The 20,613-nt window shown below is 36.1% G+C and overlaps 1 protein-coding gene and 1 long non-coding RNA gene across 9 annotated transcripts in view; one reads left to right on the top strand and one right to left on the bottom strand.

Annotated features, from left to right (window-relative positions):
* Nucleotides 1-253: 253 nt before the first annotated feature.
* Nucleotides 254-5,278, bottom strand: LOC116169693 (homeobox protein Hox-A3-like). The gene is made up of 3 exons (XM_031485844.1): nt 4,702-5,278; nt 4,510-4,645; nt 254-1,425 (listed from the first exon to the last, which is right to left on the bottom strand). The coding sequence occupies exons 1-3, from the start codon at nt 5,065-5,067 to the stop codon at nt 599-601; spliced, it is 1,329 nt and encodes a 442-aa protein (XP_031341704.1). The 5' UTR covers nt 5,068-5,278; the 3' UTR covers nt 254-598.
* A 1,458-nt stretch (nt 5,279-6,736) lies between these two features.
* Nucleotides 6,737-20,613, top strand: part of LOC116169694 — a 34,212-nt gene continuing 20,335 nt past the window's right edge. For 5 of the 8 annotated variants that reach the window (XR_004145038.1, XR_004145039.1, XR_004145043.1 and 2 more), the window contains exon 1: nt 6,737-6,843. This is a non-coding gene — a long non-coding RNA (uncharacterized LOC116169694). Of the gene's footprint in view, nt 6,844-6,903; nt 7,027-20,613 lie in introns of those variants that run through there. The other 3 variants (XR_004145048.1, XR_004145044.1, XR_004145045.1) reach the window with 3 other exon arrangements.

Here is a 20,613-nt window from a genome sequence, read left to right as displayed (position 1 = left end):
GCGTTTGAGTGATATCCATGAGCGTTTCCATGCGAATGTATTGCAAATGATATCCTAAAGAAAATGATGCGCTGAAAAGTAAGAAGTCTCAGAAAGATTTCCATGATTTTGTAATACATTCGCATTTAGTGCTGCAATATTTCCAGCGTTTACTCAAAACAATGTACCAATGACTAGAGAATTAATGCGCCTTTCATACTTTTCATTGCGAATCGGTTCAAATAATTTTTTTGCAAAAACAAAACACCCAAAATGAAGTAGGTATTCATTTCCATTTATTACATAAAAAACTGTAAATAAAATTGACCCATCTCTATTACAAGTGTAGATATAAAGTCTAGAGGTTTAATTATCGAAATACAATATATACCTACTGATGCTCCCAAATTCCTAATCACAGATATAAAATTTAACGTATAAAAAACATAGATATTCATAATCATTAAACTATATGCAAATAGTTAACATATCACTAAATATAATTTTGATAAAACTATCAATCTCTCTTAATGTAAAAGTAACTGCCGGTAAGGTTTACTAACCTAGTGTCAACCTTATTTCATAAAGTAATATTTCACCGCGTGTTGGATGAATTGTATCAAAGCTGTGTTAAGCTGGCCGCATTTACATTGTCAACGTACTGCTGACCAATCCAAGCTGCGTTGACGGATGGACCGAAATTGTATCCGTTAATTCGGTTATCAGTCTCGTTAACCTTATCGTAGTCTAACAGTTCAGAATCGGGCGAGAGAGTTTCTCTTTTGGGAACAATGTACTCGTCCGACTGACCGCTTCCTTCCGAATTAGGAAACATTCCGGAGGTGTAAACGTCGTTGTAAGTGTTGAACTGTAAGTTGTAAGAGTAGCTCATTTCGGCCAAATTTCTAGCTTGCATTTGTAAGTTTTCGTAATAATGCTTGTCTATGACCTCGTTGTCGGGAAGCGCCATTCTGGTGTATGCGGGTAACGTCGATAATGACGTCGGTAGGTACTGCTGCTGGGGTACTGGAGTAGGCGAATGCGAAAGAAGCTTATTCACAATCGCTTGCTGATCGTTCGTTAATTTAGTCGATTGGCTCTGCGGTTGTGTTGCCAAAGGTGTGTATCCGCCACCGGAGTTATTAGAGCAAGGTGACAAAGCTGGAGGTGATGGATTGTCATTTTGCGATAACGCATTTGGCGATGACGATTTCGCTTTTTGTTCCTTCTTGAACTTCATGCGACGATTTTGAAACCAAATCTTAATTTGACGTTCGGTCAAATTTAATATTTGCGCCATCTGAATTCTTCTCGGTCTGCACAAATATTTGTTATAATGAAACTCTTTTTCAAGTTCGACAAGCTGCGACGATGTATACGCAGTGCGGGCGCGCTTAGTGCCGGTTCCGGTTCCGGTTTGGAGCGCTACCGGGTGGTCATGAAAATCTGTAATATAGAAGATATGTTAATTTTTGTTGTAAGTTATTGCACATAAACGTCTAAAAATGGAGGGATTGATATGAAAACGCGGATAAAGGAAATGAAGCTTCGCTATTTTTCATCGTCATTCTTTCATCTTTAAATTTCGAACGCCCCTATTATAAACCGGTATAAATATAGCTGAAACGTTCCGCCGGATAAGTCAATAAGGGATAACTCTAAAGGGGAATATGCCTCAAAGTTTATGAATAAAACAAAAGTCTTAACAGGCATCGTTCCCTGATTTCGTTTGATTTCTAGGATAAAAGTTTTAGAAGTCTCAGTGGTCGATATCTACGGTCACTCAAACTCGAGTCGGGATAGCGAATACAGTTTTGTGGTATTCAAATATATTGCATAAGTATCTTTTGGAGACGCACGAGGTCAGTATTGTGATAATCTGACATAAAATATGCCAAACGCATATGGAACATTCAACAGGCGGCCAGTTCTAAGTTCTCTTTGTTGCCATATTCTCACGTTTCGCTCCCCACGAGACTAGGGCATTACAAGATTGTTGTTGCTATAATCCCTCGAGAGCTCTAAACATTTTCACATTGAAATCTGCGGTCTCGACAAGCTACTGTGCGGTTTGTTCAAAGTTTCAGGCTTACTAATAAGATTCTGTTACTAACACGCAAATGTTTGGTTGAATAATTTCCTTGAACTCCCCAACCGAAGAAAAGATTTTACGTTACTGCAAGGCGTGAGCATTAGCAGGCATAATTCAATGTGAAATTTGAGCAGGACTGTTGAATCTGTCAATCATCGCGTTAGTAAGGGTAACGGCCATGTTTACTGCATCCCTTAACACTTGATGAGTAGACAGATTCCATTGCTAGCCAATAACAAAAAATTCCATTATGTATATAGACGTTATGTACATATCGGCACACAAATAACAAACAAAGACGTCGGCGTAATGAATTCATAACCTTCGAACAGGTTTGGTAAAACAAGTTTTACTACATGAGCGGAATTGGTGGTCAAAATAACACTCGATAAGATCTGTATGCGTGACTACATTCGATTCTCGTGTCAAAAGAATAATGGCGGATTTATCGTCCATTATAATAATCACTAAAAAATTGATTTGATATCACTATATGTACGCCAGAAACTATTTAAATTTTCAACATCCAAGTAATAAACCACGAAATGGAATATACATCCCTTAGCGGAGATCTTAACGGGGGAAATGTATTAAAATAATTAAATACGGCTTGCGGGGATATTCATGTCTGACTTTAATACGTAGAAGCACGAACCTCAGATTCTAGGAATTACAAAAAAATATTAGGCTGGAAGACAAAACGTATTAACCCAATATAGGGGTATCGGTGGTCATCATTAACATAATGACTCAAGGGAGAGTTGTTGGGAAAACGCCTTCTGCTCTAGGAACCAAAAACAAATTCGCCAATTGCTAATGTGGGCAACTAATCTTTCCCTGTAGAACGACAATTTCGATCTTTATTATCAAATTGGTACAGCAACGTTGGTTTTAATGAGATGCAAACACGCATGTTAGGATGCGCCCTTTGCTCTTATTAATTTTTCTTTCATTAATTTTAGCGTTACTGTTTTCATTGATTTTGGTGACCGTGGTAATAAAGACAATGAATTAGGATATCTCTTTCTATATATGCTGCCATGGGTAAAAACATGGTCACTCGCCCGACCGACGAAAGCGCATTTTCCCCACACAGAATCAGTAATAACTCGGGAAAAAAGTGACTAATCTAAAAAAATCCCTTGTCGGTCGGGTCTCGGGGCTGTGCTACATCGTATAAGACAGAAGCACGATAGCATTCATTTTCCTTTTGAAAAACGCGCTAAAAATAAGATATCTTGTTGGGTATACAGGATCATACCTATTATTGTCAGTTATGCATTCCAGCTTATAACAAGTGTCATGTTTTTATAAGCTGACGGCGGCGTATCAAGAAATATGAAATTTTCCAATTGTTTAATGTCAGATGATAAATTGCAGTTGGAATATTTTTCGATATACCGCACACCAACATTGTTGAAATTTGTTTCCAAACCCTGGTTTAGAGTGTGGATCTTGCAGTTGGGGTTTTAAGATAATTAAACTAAATAAGGAAACCTATGTGAAGACTTCAGGAAAGACACATTTGTACAGAGCAACAGAACAGTCCATATGCATGGAAGAAATCCATTTTTAGCATTACGTACTTAGAAATACTATTGGGACAAAAACCTGAAAGAAGTCCGTTTTTTGCTTAGTTTGGGAATTTATAGAAAATATTACATATCCCTTCCCTTCTGAATAATAAGCAACCCCTCGAATATTTTGAATTAACAAGGGGGTCGGCGGGCATCTTTTTTTTTAAATTATTTTGAATCTCTCTTCAGTAGTACACAGTTTTTTTTTTAATCTAGTGCAATCTTAACTGAGAAATTAATTTTGGCGATGTAAAATTTTAATAATGTCTCCATCACAATACTACGCGTATTGAAGAAAAAACACATTTTTTCTAGTATATTTCAATTTTGAACCTTTAATTTAATATCAAAATATACCAATTTCAAAAACTGCATATTCACAAATAAGGTATTTTTAAAGGAGATCTTATAATGCAGAGGGGGTGCTAGAAAGGAGTAATATTTCATATTTCATACTACACTTTACCATAAGGATAAAAAAAGAAAAATCGACATGTGGCAGTTTTTCCCAATGATTAATGCATAATAACATGAATTTATTCCATGGACCGCTCTGTACCTACATGATGTGTATTGTGAGAATAATAATAAGAATTATTTGCACAGATTCCCACTCGAATATTTTAAAAAATAGACCTGTTTAGGTTTCCTCTACCACCCATTTTTTCTTGTTACATCCTGTATAAAAATTGTCAGATTAATCTCATCACCCATTTTCACACTAATTCCAGGTCAATCTAATGACTGATTTTTCAGGGAATATTACCTACAACAGAAACTATTTCTGTAGTAGAAAAACATTATTAAAAACGGATGACAAAATTAATTAAACAAAACGGAAAATCTCAAAACTGGACTTACCTGCGGTATTCTGCGAGTTGTAGTTAGAATTCAGGTTCAGTGGTTTCTCGTGGTTACTAAGATTGGTTGGTAACGTAACAGAATCCTGGTGAGCAGAGGTCCAACTGGGTAAATTGTAGTTTCCCAAGATATCATACTGTTAAGTGCGTGTTATATTAATAACAGAATTTTTAAATCAAACTTTGCACTTACCCCTGAGTTTTGTTGACCATAATCAGAATATGCAGGGCTCGCGTTTCCATTTAATTGACTTGGTATCATATTGGAGAAATCCGATGGATGGAAATTGGGATTGCTGCCATACGCTGGATATGGAGGAGGTGATTTGGATAGTTCAGTATTTTTTTCTTGCGGAGCACCGTGCCTATCCATGTTCGTCTTAAAGCCGTTTAGCGTCATATCGTATTGACGCACACCGCCGTCACTAATTTCGTCAAACGTACGCTTCTTACGAGAAACTTCTGAAGACTGATAATTTTTAAGAGGAGTCCAGAATTTATTAGCTTCTTCATTTTCGTTGTTGTTATCGGGCGAATCCCGTTCTGATGACGATGACATATTGACCAATCAGGTGCAATTTCGATTGCAAATAAGAGCGAAAGTAATTAACTAGAAATGCAAGTTTCACTAATTGGATGACTTCACCAACGAAAAACTCTGCATGCACTGAACACAATTCTAGATTTCAATATTTACGGATTGTAAATTTAAAGATAGCAGAAGCGTACGTTGTCGACGTTCTTCTGCAAACTAATACTGCGTTAAAATATTTGGTCTTTCCTAAAAATGATAGTTAAGTGCCTACGGCGATAGACCTGTTTTCATTGTTGTCAACATTTAACACCTGAATCTCCAATTTGGTTACGTTTATCGTATTATCACACAAAAATAAACAGTACCATTTAGACAATTATCAAAATTTGTTCTTTAGGTACTTGTCAGTCAATTACTACACTGTTAGAACATTTGCTAATCATACATGTTGATAAGCAATGTGATCGAATAAATCATTCATTAGATAATCTTTACTGTGTCGGCTCTAATTAATTTCAAAAATACGTTGCAGCGCTGAAATCCAAAAAAACAAAAAGACCGATGTTACAAAACGGGATTTAGAAGATAAATTTAGACAAAAAACCGATGTACCTACTCAATAAAGCCACTTCATTATCACTTGGTTTAATAATAGAATTTTCAGGTTTACGTTTACTAAATTCCAGTTCATCAAGGTTTCTGTACGGAAATTCCACAGTCTCTTTTCCAATCAGGAGATAAAAGTTCACTTGATAACGTGGTAGATTGCTACAAGAAAGTTATTACACCGATAGAAAACTGAGGTACTATCCATTGTAAGGGATGTTGGAATTCGTGAATATGTTTTGATATACTGAAAACAAAGGCGTTTTTGTCAAAAAAGTAGTGAATTAAAAGTCGCATAGGTTCAATTAGTAGTCTATAATTTGAAATCAATTGTAGAACTAGTAATAGCACAGGGAAATAAGAGTCAGGGATGAATTTAATCAATTCCTTACTGAAGTAATAACATTTTCGACCCGAACATGTAGTGTAAAATTCGAAAAAGAAGTCCTTCAAATCTTTTGAGTGTACGTGCGCAGGTAATTAGCTATTAGAAATTACAAAATTTCAACCTACAGGTTTATAGTTCAAGGTACCCAGTGTTGCCCACTTGTTTTGGGGAGACAACTTTCTCTTTAGAAATACTGCATTCTGAAATGCCTTGGAAGTTCACCTAAATTGTGGAATTATGAAATTTATTCGTGGGGTACAAATATACCAACCGCTATTATTTTGAATTCTAATCTAAAAACTTACCGATTATTTCCTGCAAACATAAAAGCTACCACCCAATTATATACTTACGTTTTGGAAATTTTGGTTTTCTCACCTACGTAGGTAGGTGCTTTGATGGAAAATTTTGTAAGGTTGATCCGATTAAAATGTTAGTTTGGCAATACTAATTTTTGTAACTTTCTGAGACAATACCAAATACCAACGTTGACCGTAAATAATAGGCAAAATTGAAATATTATTACAGCAGGAATGATTTGTTATGGGAAGTTGGCTTTAGGGTTCCGTGATTGATAAGGTGTTAAGTCACTTATGACATAATGGCATAACCTCATGGCAGTCCGTAATGTTTTATCAAATTAATGTTAATGTCTGTAATTTGTTTTAATGGAACTAATCATACTATACAAACTAACACTACAACAAATTAGCTTAGTTTTCGTTAACTGTTGCATGAGTAAAGTGAATAAGTTATTAAAACGATAATTGTGTGATTTTGTCAAGTTCGGATTACATCTATCTGAGGTAAATGTATTTTATAGTGTTGGAACGTGATTTTGACAAATTCGTTTTACAAGAAGTGCGGTTTACAAAAATATACATGCAACTTTCTCTTAATTCACTAACGACATGACGGCAATTTAACAAGAAATCTATAATGACGCTGGAATTATGCAAATTCAGGTACCTATAGGTGTAAAGTATACGGTGAGTGTAACAAAAACGAATTCAGATAATTGTCATTTACTAATGTATGTGAGCGTCACAGGATGTCAAGGAACTGAAGGAACCAGAATACTTATCCACAAAACCAAACAATAGATCCTCATTTTATTATTTCAATAATAATCAATTTTAAGATTTGGTGTGGTGAGGTTAAACTGTGACTTGCACGCTAGGTATTTATCACGCTTATAGGTATTAATACATTTAAGTCGTTAGTGTTAATTACAGAAACAATTAAACGCCGATTATGATTTAGCCTTGTCATTAACGTCACATACTTGCTTCGTGTAACGGAATTCCTACTTCTTTTCGTTGGAGCAAAACATGTTAATATTTCAAGTTTTCCTGTGAATTTTTGAATTGATCAACACCATATCTAATCAAAATAATATGTTGCAGAGTAGGAAACCTCTAAAATTTCTTACATAATCGAACATGTTTAAAATGATGTCCAAAAATTAGTAATATTACCAGGTTGCTCCAAAATATGAAGTAGATAATTAATAAGGACAGCAAAACAATAAACAAAAATATCAGTGTTAATGTCTCTAAACACACCAGCAGCCAATAAATGACACGCAAGACCATCAAAAGCTGGTCTAATTAAAATTTCGAACGTATAGAGTTTGGCCTGAGTTGGTGGTGAAATGTAATTGCCAAAAATTATTTCTTTCCCCATGGTGGTCCTTCACCTGCTTCCATCTGAAGCAATACTACGAATTAAAAGTTCTACTAAACTGTAAATTGTATGAACTATACGAAGATAAGTTGGACGGTTCGTTAGTTCTCAAAATTAAAGGTCGAGAGGAAAGAACTACCTACATTTTAAGATCAGTCTTATGGAGATCAACTTAAAATTGAACGAAATATTCAGCTTAGGAATCGGCACTTGAACTCCTTGTGACCGTTGAATTTATAATATAATGTAAAACAAAAGCGTAATTTCTGGCTGTCTACTGGTCTTTCAAATAATAACTAGGGCATAGGTTGGGTAGAGATCTCAATGAGCATAGGTACAATAGTGTAACAATGTGCGAGTATTTTTAGTTTGAGAGAATAATTAAACTTTCTTAAGAAATTCAGAAGAACGAAATGTCCAAATGTCAACGACATAAACCCGCATTATGGTGTGTCGAATTAAAAAAATGATTATTATTGACACCGCTCTACGGTACCTCGGAAAGAGCAATAATTTTTAGCGCATTTTTGCAAAAATTTTTTTTTGTAAAAAGTAGCTTTTAATCTCACTTTGGCTGGCTGGCTGGCTGGCTGGTCGGCTGGCTGGCTGGCAGTAAATGCGCGCCCGTAGAAAAACGCTTGTAAAAAGACAAGGAGTGTACATGTAACTATCGGGGCCGTGTAATTAAGAACGTTAGGGATGGGGCTACAAGATTTGGAGTCGACGACATCTGGACGCCATCCCCGAGCGTATTATACTAACCTGGAGATTTTTCAGTTTTTATCTATCTTCTTCTACAGTTTTTCTCCGATTGTGACAAAGTGAACGTGGTAGCTTTCCGCAAGATCAAGATTGATGGACAAAGTGAACGTGGTAGCTTTCGGCAAGATCTTATTGATGGTGGAGTCAATATTGGCTAATAAAACACTGATCTGCCACACAAAAATGCGCTGAAGTCCCTTCGATCTCACACGAGGACTTTGATCATTTTTTACAAGTTACTTCTTTAGTTTCTTGGTCATGGCTTTCTCCAATTAGGACTCATACTTCAAACCAAGTGAAGTAGCAATGTTTTTTTAATGAAATGTAGCACTATACCGTGGAACTAAGCATTAGTTTTTTGATGAGCTTGCTTACAAGAGAGGCTAGTGCTAATTTGCGATTGAGATTTGTAAACCTAGCGCAATGCATGGTACCATTTTTTTTCAAGCATGTATAAAGATCATCTTTAATACCAGTCAGTCAGCATAAGTTGTACACGATAATTATATGCAAACACAGAACATTTTCTTACGAAATGGTGAAGTGGTCTGCTAGACCTTGAATTCTGTCAATATATTCGATAGTCTTCCCTAATAGTAATTGGTTCATAAATAGGTAACCATACACAAATCCATAGCACACAAATAAATTGTAGATATGCCACGTGCTGAAAAAGCTCATTTTTTTGGAATCGCAAAATAAGGAAAGTTTTAACCGCATAAGTTCGATGCTCGTCGAAAACTTTCCAAATCGTTCGAATCGCAAACATAAATTTGGACTGAGAAACGAACATATCGCATACAAACGCACCTTTTTCACTTTTCCAGATGGGTTTATTTCAATTGGATTAATTTTATTACCTAAATCACGAAGTAGGTTCGAACAATGAACACTTTTCATTGTTGAGCGAAGTAATAAACTTGTACATTTTCCAATGCTTTTATTAAATTGCATATGTTAACAGTAACAATTAAAAATTGTTGCATGTACTAAAGGAAGCGTTACCCACAATATATTAACCAATATAGTTACGCACCTACAAAGCATTAACTAAAATACTTCTTGGAATAAATTATTTTTAGAGTACGCGTCAAGTAAATACGTTTGATCATTTTCAAAGAAACTACCTCGACTATTTACGTAAACAAAATGTAAAATGACAAGTTTTGTTTAATGAATAGGATTCTGTTTTCTGAGCAAAACAAAAAGGGCATTTAACTACGTACAGTTCTTTTGATATATTTAGAGGAGAAGACACGAGAAAGTTATGGTGCATTTATAACAGAAGACGATTTTAAGACTGTTTTTTGCAATTGGGCACTTGGGAATACACTAACAGGCACGAAAAATTGAGCGGTATACTTTTTTATATGAAACTTTAATGCTTTTGATCGTTTATTATTATAATATCCTAAACAAAAAAAAACAATATGTAACGTGAAACAACTCAAAATTTGCCACTTTCCTGGTTAAACTGGCAACAATTCCCATTTGTGATATAGTATTATTTTAATTCGGATCCAACAATCTGAGTTTGAAAAGTTTGAAAATAATAATGTCAAGTGGAAATACAATGATACTACCATACTATTTATTTAAATTGCGTCCCCAAAATCACAACCATCAAGAAATATTCGTTCACCGAAGTCGAAAACAGTTGTACAAAGACAGTGATTATAGTCGTTTTTTTTTGGTAACTCATCTCTTAAGTTGGCAGTTACTAGTTAGTACAAATAGGTACTTCGTTGGGTACTTCAATGTTTGAACTTCAAAATGTCAGTCTTACTACGCTGCCAACCTAAAATTTAACGGCATAAAAAGTGTTCCCAACATAAAACATGTAGTTCTAATGTTCCCTATAGTTTCTGATAATGATTTTTTTAATTAAATTAAAGCACCGAAATAGAAAAAATAGTATGAAAAACGCGTGTTACAATGCTTTATTGTAATACTTCTATCTTGCGGACACTCGTGGCTACGCTTCGCGTCGCCACTCGTGCCACAAGATAGTCGTATTACAATAGGTCGCATTGTAACACTTGTCTTTCAATATACTATTAAATAGTTGTTTATAAAGGGAAGCTATATTGTACTTTCGTGCCATACGATTGTTTTTGTATGAATTACTATAGCACAATAATTTCCCATGGACGTTATTTACAACTTTCAGTCGTGGATTTAAGAACGTCCCTTGAACGTCTACATGAAGTGGATGTAATACCGACGTTCATATGATGTTACTTTGGCACAAAACGAGACATCCAAAATATATCAATATTTAACATTGCTCGGACGTTCTTCAGTGGATGTTTCAGGTAAGTCATTTTAAAATTTTTAAAAAATCTTTGAAAATAACTAAGATATCGAAAAACGGAAAATGTCGTTTTCATTTTCCCTAGCTTAACCGATCGGAAATGGACGGTTTCCGTTAGCACCGTCAATGGTAGAATTCTGAATCTGTTTCCATAGCACGCTAGATGTAGAAGTTACAGGCTAATACTTTCTCAGTGAATGTTTTGTTGAGAAATGAATGTAAAACATTGATTTTGAAATTTTTCTTGCAAATTTATGTAAAAATGTAGAGTGCGACCTCGTGATTTTTCTTGTCTTTCTCATTTCATAAAAATCCAATAAGCCTATAAGAAATTGTAGCCTGTATCTTCTACATCTAGCGGTTTATGGAATTCTGACAAATAAAAGAAATGCCCACAGAAGGCGCTAACGGGAGCCATCCATTTCCAACCGTTTAAGCTAGAGAAAATGAAAACGAAATTTGACATGTTCAATTTTTCGTTAAGTATCTGTTTTATTTTCAAAAATTTTTCAAAATGTTCAAATGCGTCTTTTAGTAACAAAGGGGCAGCGTTTCCCCCCATTTAACTTACACTGTAGCTCTCACCGTTACGGAGATCCCAATGGCGAGCCCCAAATTTGACGTCATGCTTTGAAGTGAAGGTTTTCCCGTCCAAAAAATGTTGCAGAGATCGGAAGAAGTAATAGTCCAAAGGTGGCAAAACTGTAGAATATGTTGCGTGTGGTAGTATACATCCCATTCAAGCTGTAAAAGCTTTTGGCGTGTTAACAAACTTGTGTGAGATCTCGCATTATCGTGGTGGAACACTACAACTTTTCTATTGATCAATTCTGTCCCTTTCGGTTTGAGTGAATCATTCAATTTGTCCATTTGACCACTTCAGAATTAATTTTGGTATTGTCCGGTAGAAGCTAAAAGAAGCTATCCCCTTGAAATCCCACCAAACAGATAGCATAAATCTTTTTTCTGTGAAGAACAGCCTTCGAAGTGCTTAGAGCTGGTTCAGCTTTTTTACTCCATGGTCTCTTGCCAGTAATGATTCGCTTTAAAAATGGATCTTTTTCTGAACGTTTGGGAAGCATATCACAGTCAAGGCGGCGGAGCAAATTTCGCTCTGTAAGAACATGTAGAACCCATATGTCAAGTTTCGAAATAAAACGAAGACGTGTCACGTGACCATGAACGGTCGAATTCAACAATTTTAACCTCTTAGCAATCGCAAGTTGCTATATTCGGCGGTCTGCCTTTATTTGGTCGTGGTGGTGCAACTTCAATGTCAAGTTTGGTATTGTCGTTCGGTTACTACATCTTCTCCATGCACATCATTTTTCTTTCGTATAATATTTTTTCTTTGTTCTTCTTATTAGCGCATTTTTGAAAAAAAATACGCTATTATATTCGGTATGGCTGGCTGGCTGAGATCTCAGCAACTACAATTGACTTTAAATTTTAAATAAAATCTTTCTGTTATAGTGTAGATGTGCAGCCTCTAGTGTATTTTGAGTTAGATTACTCGTGAGATCGATAACTTTAAACTTTGCTAATGAAATACTGATCTGCATGTATCCAAATTTATTGTATCGTCTTCAGAGTAGGCCCCTTCGAAATAATACACTTACACCAACCAACTAACATAATCATCAAAACATTTTTTAAACGCATTTTTTGGAATACACTTCAGTACTCGCGGTGAATTCTTTTGTATGTCATCTATCTATCGATTTAAAAAACGGATGTCTCGAAGGACGAAGTGGTAATTTGAGTTTTGGAAAAAAAATTCATAAACCTATGTCTCATTACCAGTTACAATGCGTTTTATGAATGTTGACTGGTTCTAACATGTCTTTAGCGACCCTTACGCGATTGAATTTTTGCAGCAGAATTCAGGTCTTTTGGCACGAGCGGGAAAAACGCTTGCGAGCGACTCTGGATCCTTCAGCGCTTGAGGACGATTAAAAGCGCCACGAGCGAAAAAAACGCTCAGGAGCGAAAAAAGAGCTTGCGAGCGGAAAAAACGCTCATGAGTGGAAACAGCACTCGCGACCGAAAAAAGAGCTTGCGAGTGGAAAAAAACGCTCATGAGCGGAAAAACCGCTCGTCGGCAGAAAAAAGTGCTCGAGCACCAAGCGGTCGCTCCGAAAAGTGCGAGCGAGCGCATCGCTCGCAAGCGCTTTTTCGAGCGGAACGCTCGCGAGCAGTACCCAGCTCTGATTTCAAGCTTTAGTAATCTTGCTTTCTACACGTCGAAATATTAAAAACCACACCCTCTACGTTCCTGAAGTGTGATAGTTACTAACTAGGCTTGCTACTAGACGAAGATTACATAGTTACATAGTTATTTATATGTTACACCTTGTGACCTTGTGTAAAGTTTTTTTGGTGGTGGAGGTGGTGGAGACGTTACCTATAGAAGTAATACACAAAGCCCAAGAAACTACGACAATTCTTGAAACCAACCTATACATAGGTAAACTTGCTTTAGGGCAACACCCAGTATTGTAGTGCGGTTAATCAACGTGAGTCGAATGTACGGACTTTTGTGTCACTGTGTTGGTGGGAGGAAAATTGTGAATTCTTATTTCGTTTATTATTATTATTATTTTAAAATATAAGTAATTAATTATAAAAGATATGCAACTTATCCCGATCGCCATTTCCCATTGCATTTTTTCACTCAAATCGATGGTCTGTTGTTATGTATGAGGTGTCGAATTGCTTGCTGTCTGTAAAATAATACGTATTACGTATAGCCATTGAATAAATAACAATCTGAATCTTTAATTAGCCATAGCCATAGTCCGCGTGGCGTGGAAACGTTGTAAAACACTAAACAATTTTACTGAATATGTAAGTAAGTTTTAAATTATCGACCCTAGCATCGTGTGATTGGACGGTGGAATTTGACACGCTACGACAGACAGCTCGAGTTAAAATTTTCCAATTTTCTAATATCGCGATCCAGGCTAGTTATTCGATAGGCATCTACACTAAAATATGGAAAGTATAATATTAGTTCACAATGTTAACACATGCTTTTATCTAAATTAAACTGGGGTATTTTCATTTCCTGACGTCTCCTGCAGGAGATTATTATCCTCAGGAAGCAACGCAGCCTGTCCTGACTTCGTCCTTCCGTGATTCTCTGGCTTCACCCTTCGTCTTCTTTATGCTGAAGTGAAATATTTTGCATACTTATAAAAAACGACAATTGCGGATGTATGATTTGAAAAGTTCTTATCTTAATCTATAAATGTTGTAAATCTTATTGATATGACTGCAGTATTTTCTCGATAAACGCGATGGAAAATTTATGTCAAGTTTTCTTCAATGTGAACCGCATTTAAAATAAACTAGAAATCCGGATGCATTCCGGATTTCAGTCTTGAACCTAAGCACATTAGAACTGAGTGATTATAATGCTTACGTAACCATCTCTATCTACAGAAAAAAAGAGTTAGGGTTTAGGTTTAGCAACAAACACAAGATGAAATAAATTGCCAAAACAATGAACATGCAATAAAATAATAAACTGTGTATGCAACGACCCGATGACAAGCAGGAGTTGTGGTGACGTCACTCACCCTACTGTAAGGGATGATATATGGCGGCGGTTAGGAGATCGCGCAGCGGCCATCACTCAAATCAATTCATCCGCACGATGTATTTGCCACTGTCTGTCTCATACGAATTTAAATACAAAAGTGTGACTAAAAAATAGGATTCGTTGCTGCTGCTTCAAATAAGGTCAATAAATGATGATTTAATTTTATTTGGGAAATTTGTGTGCCTACATAGAGTGTCGAATTTATATACCAGGATTACGCATCTTGTACGTGAATGCATGTTGCTTATAGGTATTATTTTAATTTCGATATAATTATAGGTACCAGCGCGTAAACAGATACCCATCCGTTAAGTCACTCTAAATGACATCCAATTGAAATTGAATCAATTGATATATTAATAGACTGCCATTTCCAATAGACTTTGGTTAATGTATGGCCTTGGGAAACAGAGAAAAGTTTTCTCTTTCCTCCAGTGCATGAAGCAATAAAGTAAATGTGTCTAACAAAACAGTAACACTAACAAACATTAACTTTGAACCTTACTGTTTTACCTGTGACGTATGTTTTCTTAAATAAAACTAACAAATGCGCTCTACAAATCAAAAGAAAATGCATTACTTACCTACGTGTTTCACTATCGTTGTACTTGTATTAATATCTTGTCTGTTCCATTTGCGAACTGCAGACACAATTTGGCCCCCAGAATCGAACGACACTCTCCAATACAAAGAGTTTATTTATTCTTCGACAGAATGATGTACAATTTTCAACCTCTACACACTTATTCCACCTCTTGTGTAATAAACAGATACCAAACAAATTCGTTTGGTAGTTAGTTCTTCATCAGTCAAAAACAACGAGTTTCAGGTCATCATCTTAATCTAAGAGTGCAAAATTTGGAATATAAGGCGAATGTCCTGGAAGCCATAGTCATCGATAACTTTTTAAACTTATGACCTTATCAGTAAAATTCTGAGGTTTTTCTCTTGAATGGTTTTAATAGTCTCTTTATAACAGCAGCGAGAATGAGTGCACGAATTCTACGAACCTGTAGCACAGATTTAAACACTTTAAATCTGTGCCTGTAGTACCTACGCAAATTACAAACGATTTCTGTACCATACTTTTTCTATGACCTCCATATATTTCGAAATGAAAATAAGACAAAACCCAAAACGACGTCTGTTTGTCAACATTTAACATTTGTAGATAATTTATCACTTCCAAACGTACATTATCTATTCTAAATTTTTTCATGACACACGGGTACTATATCATGCCTCTAAATTATACGGTATGACCTCATTTTCAGGGAGATCGTAGAAGAAATAAATTATTATGTGCGCTGGGATGGAGAGTTTCGAAAAAAACACATTGTTTCCAATGCTCAACGATTCAAAAATAGCGATTTTGATGTTAACAACAAAAAAACGTCCTGGGCAGCCAAACAGACGTTGTCGAATTTGAGGCATTACTGATTGAAGACTCATGTCAGACGCCAGAAGAACTTAGAGAAGAAATATTGGAAGTCACTCAACAAGCCATTTAAAAATGTCTGAAAGCTATGGGAATGATTTAAAAGCAAAGAAATTGGGTCCAATACGAATTGAAACCAAGAGATATTGAACGACGTGTTTTCACGTGGAAACAGCTGCTCCATCGCCAAAAAAGAAGGGTTTTTTGCATCGTATTGTGACTGGCTATAACTCAATGAGTAAAAAATTGTAGGGAAATGTAGCCAAATATTCATATGGTTCGAAGCTCAGGCTGTGTATCTGGTGGGATCAGTTGGGTGTAGTGTATTATGGGCCATGTGTTGCAAAACCAGTTAAAACTTATTTGGAATCGCTCAAATGGGAGGTCTTACCCCACCCACCGTATAGTTCAGACATTGCTCGTCCCAACTATCACTTGTTCCGGTAAATGGACACCCTTTAGCTGAGCAACGCTTCCGTTTTTTCGGAGAAGTCAAAAATTGGATAGATTCCTGTGGGTAGCATCATTTTTTCGAGATTATTGACGTCTCACTCGTAAAAGCAGCATCTCGGAAAGTAATTCATTTCGGGTAGGAGGAGCACCTTTGATACACTTTGAAGGCATATCTTCAGGTGCAGGTTACTCGTCGCAAAATCTTTTAATACTGAATAATGAAACCATAAATTGACTGAGAAACCGAAGTCCCTTGCGGTACCTACAGTCCAAAAATCTTGAGCTATACAAGAGAAAGAGAGGAAATAAATAGGAAAAAAAGTGTTGTGAACCAAAGGTCGAGAATTGGAAACCAAGGTGGAACGGAGAAGACAGATTAGAAGAAATTTTTGTAAGGTAGTTAAGTTTGGAATTTTGAAGAAAATCGTTAAGTATCTATCACGACAGTACCAGTAATAGAATTCAGACGATGAAACCGAGGAATAGAGTAACAGACGTTCTTCGTTCATGTTGGTTCTGCAGTAGGTATTAATTTGCAAAGAAGATATTACTATTAATTCCTTGAACCAGTTTCTGGATTCTCAGCCCACGTACTGTGCATTCACTACCCAGTACCCCGATATTGCACGTACGTCTGGTTTAGGATCTGTATGAGTGATGTTATCCAATCCAAGTACTATACAAGGAAAATTGGTTGAGCTTCGACAAAAATTATACCCGAATGCCTGCCAATAACTCCTGAGGTCTCGAGAAATGTAAAACCTGCGATTCTAAATTTGCATTGAAGTAAGTGGAGGCCATTTCAAGCGTTAGTTTAAACCTGTTTGACCTTTCATTAATTTACTTGAGAACCTTAACTTGAACTTGAAAGTGCGGTTTCTAGAAAGCTAACCAGAAACAGTTGTTTGATCCATCGTTACATTAGAATCTGCGACAGAATTGTAACCCATAGTACAGGGTTAAAGTTTCAAATATTATTTTTGGATAAGTATTATCCCCTTCGATATAAAAATCGACTTTGGTCAAAACCTACAAATTTTCGTTGGGACACTTACACACTATGCCCAAGATAAGGGTGTGTATCATGGGGATCTCTATAACGATAGATGATATGCTGACGGTCAAATTAGAGAATAGATTTGTATAATTGAAGAGTTATTACTATGCTTTAAACAAAACCACAAAATTCCGATTGCTTCCGAAGATATGCCAGAAAAACCGAAATTTGCAGATTTCATTTTTATTTTTTCTTATTACTTGAGCAGATACAAAAAAACAAAAACCACTTTCTCATTGCTACTTTTTGAGCTCTACAAGATACAGTTCAAAGAACAAAGTTTTGTTTAAGAGAAATCATCATCAACTTTATTTTTTTATATGGCCCAAAACAAGTACATACCCTGGTACATACTGTATTGAATAGAATTTTTATTACGAATACAATGATGCACGGCACACAAAAAAACAAATTTTGGAAACTTAGTTTCGACAGGACAATGCACCTGCGCACAACGCCCGAATCGTATGGAAATATTTTCCATTTATCCCACAGGTATTCTCTAACGATTAGGGGTTGTGCGCGGAACCTGGTTTCCAACTTTTGTTTTTTTGTGTGTGCCATACATCGTTGGATTCGTGATAAAAAAATGCTACTCAATACAGTCTCTACTTTTTTTACAGATCATATAAAAAGTAAACTTGATGGTGATGATTTCTCCGAAACAGAACGTTGTGTTGAAAATCTCTCAACGGTGTTGCAGAGCGCAAAAAGTGGCAATGAGAAAGTGTTTATCTCTTTTATCTGTTCAAATAACGTCGCAAAGTATAAAAACAAAATCGGCAAATTTCGGTTTTTCTGGAAGATCTTAAGAAGCAATCGCAATTTTCTGGTTTTCTTTAAAGCATGATAACACGTCTTTAATTGCGCCTCTTTACCCTAATTTGACCATCGTCGTATCTTCTATGGTTTCCGAGATCCCCATGATAGACATCTGCCTTATCTTGGATCAATTGGACATAGTACACTCGTATACTGCAATGCGGGATTGTTTCTACAAGTTTTTTTAGAATATTTAGTCATCAATTGGAACTTATTTTTGATGTACTATTTCCGGTGTCAAAACCTGATATTTGCTGGGCTTGGAACCAAATTTAGCAATTATCTAGGAAATTTAAACTGTTGTACGATCACATATTGCAATTTGTATATCAGTGTACGAGATTTTAATTTCTTTCTTTGTGCTACAAAAAGACGTGCGTCCTCTTCCTAAAATTCCGCAAGATTTGCCTTTGGGAGTACTCCCCTCCGACCCATCGTATCACCAATTAATATTTATCTTCCAGACGTTCCAAGCGCCTTGTTTGAGTACCCTTCTGCGACGCTCCATTCTTAAGATATGAAGAATTATAACCGAACACGATAAAGGATCGAGGAGGAAGACGGTGGTTGGTGTAAATTAGTTCCTTGTGTTGAGACCTTTCATTAGAATGTCTATCATGACATGAAGCATAAAATCGAGTAGGAGTATAAATGGCCTACATGCGACTTATTATTGTGATGTCTTTTGCATGAAGTGACTTTTACCAAGGGTAAAGGCAGGTACCAAATATTTAAAGCATAGGTTGAGTTGGATTTCTGAAATTCAGATCGAAATCCTTCCACGAAGTGTAATTAGAGATTTCCGTAATTTAAAAAAAGTTTCCGAACGTATACACTCCGTATTCACGTTTTATTCAGCTTTCAGGTATTTTTGCATAATCAACAAAATGGTAGGTCAAGTATTGATCAAAATAATCAAGTGGAATGGAACACTTTGCATGGCAGCACCCCCTTGTAAATAGATGATCAAATTCCTATATAAATAGTGACAATACTTACATCTGGTTTGAAGGATTATTTGCTTAGAATTATGCCGCAATTGAAACAATTGTGCATTTATCTAAGTGACCTGAGCGGTGAATGCCTTTCCAGGAACAATAAGAGATCAAATAGGAAAAGTTAAGAATTGAAAGCGAAACGTTTGATAAATGACATTCTGACAGCTTAAAAGGTTTACAAATAGTTTTAATCTACCTTTTTAAAAGTTGCCACACCGTACCAGCCTTTAGCCGAGCTGTTTAGTTAAGAGAGTACGCCTGAATTAACAGATGAAGAATTTTTATTAATCGCGTTTACCACGCTTCAAGAGGTGGCACAGCTCAATGGTCGAATGGGTCTCCGCAATGGCATCAGATAACGGTAAAATTGTAGTGTGATAGTGCAGGTTATCTAAAGTAATTATGTAACCTATTTAGAGTGTGTTTATATCAGATTAAAACGTTTAATTCAGAGACGAAGTTAAGTTGCAGTTATAGGTCCAATATAAACCCAGTAGGCCGGTGGCTGACGGCGTGTCGGACTGTGCGACAGCTGTGCGCCGCGCGATTGTCTCAGAATGATTGATGATCGAGGACGGCTGCAACCCAACCACCCTTAACTCACAGGGTTTCAGCTCGGTACACTATGCTTACAACTTTTAGTATATCGAAAATGTTCAAATAGTATTCATAGATTTCAAAATTATCTCAATGAAGTCGATATGTTGAACTGTGGAAAAGCTAACTTTATTGCGTAATGGACATGCCGCGAACTGTAATTGTTGTAAGTACGTACTTACATACAAGAATTGCGAAGCACTTGTTCGGTTTAATTTCTAGTTCATGCATTTATTAGCTCGCATACTGTGAATGGAAAGCGAGTATTCTGGGGGAATGTGCTAAACGTACTTCTAATTGCAGATATCTGTCTTTGATGTAGTACTAAGGTTTTTTATATAGCCCTTTGGTATGCGTCGCTGTTTTTTACAATTAGTTATCATTACTGCAATGGGAAATATCAATAAATGTCTTTAAGAAAAAACTAACAAAATAAATTGAGAGAAATGTATTGTATTTTTTGTATTGCTCAGATTTATCCTTTAAATATAACGTCGCTATTTTCTCGGAATATTTGGAGGGTAGTCCTTGGGTCTATGGCACTATGCCGAATATCCACTATGTTGACCCCATGAGGAGACTACTCAGACGATGACCACTGTATCGAATAGCTTGCTATGAACCGAACGTCGACTGTAGACATATTGCCGGCAGACACTACCATATACCTTCTGTGGTAGTAATAAATTTAATAAATCCTTCACTACTCTAAATTTCGTGTATTGCACTTTACCATTTGCCTTTTAATATGATTTCGTAAGATCTTCAAGCTCTATAGTCAAGTAATAATTGGTAACATTCTTTTAGAGTGTATTGTGCCGAAATCAATGCACGTACATAGTTTT

This window comes from Photinus pyralis, unplaced genomic scaffold, assembly GCF_008802855.1.
Source record: "Photinus pyralis isolate 1611_PpyrPB1 unplaced genomic scaffold, Ppyr1.3 Ppyr1.4_LG4, whole genome shotgun sequence".
In the NCBI taxonomy this organism is placed as follows: domain Eukaryota; kingdom Metazoa; phylum Arthropoda; class Insecta; order Coleoptera; family Lampyridae; genus Photinus; species Photinus pyralis.
Note: the sequence above shows the minus strand (reverse complement) of the source record. Positions and strands in the feature narration are given on the sequence as shown.